Raw genomic sequence first — 5,719 nt, forward strand, 5'->3', positions numbered from 1 at the left:
AGATAAAAAAGAATGAGGTAGGGTAGAGGTGATGGCTGAAAAAATCTTAATGGTTGGCCATGAGGTAAGAAAATGATATGTAAGTAAGGATCCATAGTAGACTTTGACCCTGCCTATATGATAAAGCGTCTATTAGTATTTTTTCTAAAATGCAGTTATTTTTATTATGTATTATCTTTAGTTTCTTTAAAAGGAAAGCAATCTTAGCTAAATAAGAAAATAGATTGACCAATATATTACCATTCTTTCATTTCCCCATTGACAAGACTTGATAGCCATGAAGATCCTAATCCTTGCCTGCCTGGTGGCTCTTGCTCTTGCAAGAGAGGTAAGCAAATGTCTAAATAATTAAGGTATAATAGAATATCTGCCTATGTTAGAGAAGAACATCAGCAACATTGTTAAAGTACAAATAAAGCAGAATTTCAACAGATTCATTTGCACTTCCTAGAAAGTCATTTACATTCATCCACTATTTCAACAGTGTGCAGTAGGGGCATAAATCTGGGTCAAATGTTTTCTATACCACTGTGCCACCAGTTCCTAAAGGAAAAGGAAATGGACAGATAAGCAAACAGACAAAACAAAAAGAGACAGATATAAAAATGACAATAATAATATTGCACAGATGTGATTGCATGCATGTGCAACCTAGATAAATATATCTTATTCCAATGACAAAATATATGTATCTCTTAACCTCACGGCGCTGGGCCCAATTCCACCTTTGTCTACCCAAAGACATTGAATAATTATAATCATAAATATATTTGTAATACTAATAAACTGCTTAAAACAAAGTAAAATAACTGTTACCCATCAAAAACTGTATATTCACGTAAGATAAAAATATATCAATAAAGTTACTAAATATAAAAGACATAAAAAAACTACCTTTCGAGACTCCCAATAATCATTTTTTTATTTCTTAAATTTGTGAAATAGCTCTGCATAAGAAGATAAAAATTAAACAGGAAAAATGTTTAATAATGAGTCACCTATGGAAACCAAAATGGTGTTTGTTTTTTTATTTTCCTGTTACAGAAGGAAGAACTCACTGTATCCACTGAGGTAAGATGTTTTTATTCACAAAAAAAATTTTCAGCCACAAAATATTAACATTCTGCAATGATCTAGGAAAAGGCCGTTGTTGATTGTTTTATTTTTTTGTTTTTTCTTTTACAGACTGTGGAAAGCCTTTCAAGCAGTGAGGTAAAGACAACATTTTCAGAGGCAATTTCCCAGTTTTGGAACAGTAAAATGCTGTGTTATCTTTCTATTGTGTTTCATTAGGACAGTTAGGTCAAAGCAGCTCTGTTCTGACATAAGTTTTGATGTAAATTTCTATTTTTTTTTTCCCATTGCATATGCGTAAGGACAGAATAAGTATCTGGAGAATTCAATTTTTTTTTTAATTTTTAAAGATTTTATTTATTTATTTGAGAGAGAGAGAATGAGAGAGAGCACATGAGAGGGGGGAGGGTCAGAGGGAGAAGCAGACTCCCTGCCGAGCAGGGAGCCCGATGCGGGACTCGATCCAGGGACTCCAGAGGATCATGACCTAAGCCGAAGGCAGTTGCTTAACCAACTGAGCCACCCAGGCGCCCTGGAGAATTCAATATTCTAGCACTTCCTAAGTGGGCTCGCTACTTGAAATTGTGTCATCGTGACCCCCTCTTTTTTTTTTTTAATGAACTGTGCAGTCCTGTTTTCTGTCTTGAGCTCTCTTTACCCTGTCCTCATTCCCTATTCTGATATTTATCAAGCACCTTCTGTGGATCAGATATTGACTAGGAGCTGTGGCACAAATGAAAAAAGGGGTGCTGCCCAAAGTAAAGAGCAGAATATGTGAGCAGACATGTGAATGGACACATTTTGTAACTACAATAGTCACTTCAGTAAATAAGAGATGGTGAGAGGTAGTGTAGTCCTAAATCTGCCTGGGAGAATCAGGTAAGTATTTTACCCTGGCACCACTCTTTTGGGATATGTCATTACCTGTTAGTTAAATTGTACATCAGTATACTTTGTCTCTCTACAAGGCTATCAGTCCCTTAAGCAAGGCATTTATTTCTTACAATTAGTTTGAAGTGTAATAAGTAACCTAAGAATGATTAAAAGAATTAAAAGATAAAATTCATATTATTAATGAATATTATTCTTTTAGAATCAGATAGAGTACTAGCAGTCATTTGTTGTCCTAGGAAAGGGGCATGGTGATAGAGAGAAATCAACATCTATTAAATACCTCTTTTTGTACTATGTTCACTAATTTTCTTTTCTTATGTAACTGCATTCATTTTTCTTTTATACAACAAGCTTATGCAGAACAGTGCAACATCTAAGCTTCAGCAATTATCCTGAGTTTTTAATATTATCAAACAAGGTGTGAACGTTAACCTATTACATGCCTTCATTTTCTGATTTGTATTGACAAAGAAGAAACATTCATAAAACTAAAACTAATTTTATTTTTATTTTTCTGAAGGAATCTATTACACACATCAACAAGGTAATAGTTTCATATTCACATGTACTTATTTTCAAAATTTCCTACACTTAATTTTTATAGGTGGTAACATTTCCTTATATGTGATTTGGTTTTTAGCAGAAATTTGAGAATTTCAAGCATGAGGAACAGCAGCAAAAAGAGGTAATTTATTCATGATAAGTGTATTTATAAAATTATTATGGAATATAATACATACAAAATGTGTATATGTTCACTCTAAAGGATGATAATAAAATAAATGCCAGTGAAGAAATTAAGTTTTGACACAGTCAAAATATTTTGAAGACACAAATGCATCTTTCAAACTCACAATCAATTTACAGAGTTTAGAATCAAAACCGAAGAATAATTCTTGATTTACTCACATTTCCAGCTGGTTCCCCTTAGTCTCAAGATGGATATTCTGATGAAAGAAAATGAAAAGGCAATACAGCACATTTATTAGCTGTGTGCCTTTGACCCCAAGTTTCTCTGTACTTAGTTTCCTTTTCTGTAAACCGAGCCTATTCCTAACCCCACAGTATTGATAAGCTGGCACACAGTGAATAGTCAATGATTTTATATAACATTTTGTAGGTTTTATATTAACACTTACAAATACATGTTCTTAAAATGATTTCCATTACACTGATGAGAGAAGTAAGGTACAGAACAACTGAGTGACAATATCACAGTTATTAAATAGTAGAGCTTGTTTAAAATTAAGGATTTTCTTCGACAACATAAAATTCTTCATTTAATTAAATTACATTTGTGGTAACATATTTATCTAATTGTATCTATTTTTATCAATGAAGTTGTATTGTTCGAAACTTAAGCCAAATATTTCCTAAATCAAAATGAATTTACAAATGGATGCCTCTCGGAAGACTCAAGATAACTAACTACCTTCTCCCAAGAGAAGTAGTGCTAGAAGGTGGCTGGTGTTAAGTAACTCCTTGAATTAAGCTGTAAAGTAAGATTTAATTGTCATTAAAACAACAGCAGCCACAACAAATAAACTTTGGAGTTACCCCTCTAAGTCTTTTTAAATAGATCTTTATTATATGAACACAATTTGCTCTATTATCAAAACATTATGTTGAAAAGTCCATGAAGATCAAAGTGGACAGATACCGTTATCTAGGCAATTCAGAAAAAGGTGAAATAAGTCTTGAAATCTCCAAACACTGATTTCAGTTTGATCTGTGGACTCACCTATGAAGGGAACGAGTTAATGAGAAATCCCTCAATGAGCGTTTTACTCATTAGTCTTCACCCGACAGAAAATTATCTCTTAATCAAATCAGTCAAAGATTTTCCTTCTCTCTTTTCACTCAGTTATGGTTGTTCAAAAGACACGAGGTTAATTCATCACAAATGACTGTTATGGTTGAATCATGGACTCAAAGATTCTTTTCCTTCTTTCCAGGATGAACGCCAGAATAAAATCCACCCCCTTTCCCAACAACAGCCTCTAATCTATCCTTATGCTGATCCCATCCCTTACGCTGTCCTTCCACAGAATGTCCTGCCTCTTGCTCAGCCTGCTGTGGTGATGCCTTTCCCTCAGCCTGAAATAATGGAAGTCCCCAAAGTTAAGGAGAACATCTTTCCTAGGCGCCAAGTGATGCCCTTTCTTAAATCTCCAGTAGTGCCCTTTTTGAACAGCCAAATCCAGAATCTCGCTGGTCTTGAAAATCTGTACTTTCCTCAGCCTCAGCCTCAGCCTCAGCCTCATCCTCTGCCTCTGCCCCTTCCTCTGCCTCTGCTCCAGCCCCTATTGCACCAGATCCCCCAGTCTCTTCCTCAGACTCACATGCTTACTCCTCAGCCACTGCTCTCCATCCCACAGTCCAAAGTCCTGCCTTTTCCCCAGCAAGTGATGCCCTACCCCCAGAGGGACATGCCCCTACAAGCCTTTCTGCTGTTCCAGGAGCCTTCCCGTGAGGCCCATCCTGTGACTCAACCGATTGCCCCAGTTTACAACTCTGCTATTGTAAGTCCAAACTTACTAGCTTTGCTGTCTCACTTATGACATGAATATGGTGATAGAGGAAGTAAGTGAGAACTCTATAATGAAAGAATAAATGAATAATGAATGGATCTAAAATGCACTTTGTTTAGATCAGTGAATCTCAATACTAGCAACATAATAGAATAACCTGTAGAACTTTCTCTTCCTAAAATCCCAATGTCTGGGCCTACCTGCTGAGATTCTTACGTAATTGTTCTGATCTTCTATGTAGAAGATACTATTGGGAACAAATTGTTTCAGGAGATTCTGATTTAATTGATCTGTTGAGAATTTGGATAAAGAGGATTAGGGCTTATTAAAGCTGGAATTAAATTTGATAGTCTGATTGGGCTTGGAATAAAGAAGGCTTATTTTTTTCTACAATTTTGAAGTTTTCCTTGTGCATGTCTATTCTGCAGATGCCTTATTTCACATCTCGTTTTTGACATGTATACATATGATGGTAAACAATTGAGATAATTATTTCATTACTTAGGGAATTCTTAGGGAAAGTGTCTTTGTGTCTTTGCCAAAATGTGAATTGTATATTTATTTATTTTGCTTTTTAATTTTTTTTAATTTTTAAGGTTTAAGAGAATTTCAAAGCTAATGTCCCTTCCTCACTTTTGGTAAGTTTTGGGAGTTTGGAGGTTAGACTGATCATTTTAATAGATAGTATCTTTTTAGATTTCATTATCCTGGATAAGTCCAAGACAGTGATAAACTTTGTCAATACACCAACTTATTTATTAATGATCAAAGTGTCATGGGTGTCTCAATGGTTGACTAACATCTACTGACCTGAAAGTGTGTATCAAATTTTAATTAAGTGCTATTGACAGATCTGCATTCAAGTGCCTGTGTTCTGATCCTTGATTATCATAATTTTTTTAGGAAAAACTGGAAATAGTTTCTCCTACTTTTATGTGAATATATTTGAGATTTTTTTAAAAGATCACTTTCATTCTCATTTCTAACTTAGGCTTCATAACTTCAATTGTTTTTGTCTCACTTAAAATTTACATATTATCCTTTAACTCATGACTCAAAATAAAATTAATTATTCCAGGTATAAGGTTTAAAAAGAGGAGAGAATATAGCTTTGGGATTCCTAAAATACAACTCTGTCTATGATCAGGATAGACTAGACATTTCACTAAAACAATATCAGGTGAGCTGTTATTTAATCATATAGGAATTTTTATATTCCT

The 5,719-nt window shown here is 34.5% G+C and overlaps 1 protein-coding gene across 1 annotated transcript; it reads left to right on the plus strand.

The window, feature by feature from the left end:
- The first annotated feature begins 277 nt into the window (after nt 1-277).
- CSN2 (casein beta) lies at nt 278-4,529 on the plus strand. The gene is made up of 6 exons (XM_021702276.1): nt 278-328; nt 1,045-1,071; nt 1,186-1,212; nt 2,489-2,512; nt 2,609-2,653; nt 3,924-4,529. Exons 1-6 carry the CDS (start codon nt 278-280, stop codon nt 4,527-4,529), a joined length of 780 nt encoding a protein of 259 aa, XP_021557951.1.
- Nucleotides 4,530-5,719: the final 1,190 nt, after the last annotated feature.

Source organism: Neomonachus schauinslandi, chromosome 2, assembly GCF_002201575.2.
Source record: "Neomonachus schauinslandi chromosome 2, ASM220157v2, whole genome shotgun sequence".
NCBI lineage: Eukaryota > Metazoa > Chordata > Mammalia > Carnivora > Phocidae > Neomonachus > Neomonachus schauinslandi.

Excerpts from the sequence above, each read along its gene's own strand:
- CSN2 (XM_021702276.1), top strand. The coding sequence starts at position 278 with ATGAAGATCCTAATCCTTGCCTGCCTGGTGGCTCTTGCTCTTGCAAGA. Across the intron at positions 1,072-1,185 it reads AACTCACTGTATCCACTGAG|ACTGTGGAAAGCCTTTCAAG; the intron begins GTAAGATGTTTT and ends TTTCTTTTACAG. Across the intron at positions 2,654-3,923 it reads AGGAACAGCAGCAAAAAGAG|GATGAACGCCAGAATAAAAT; the intron begins GTAATTTATTCA and ends CCTTCTTTCCAG.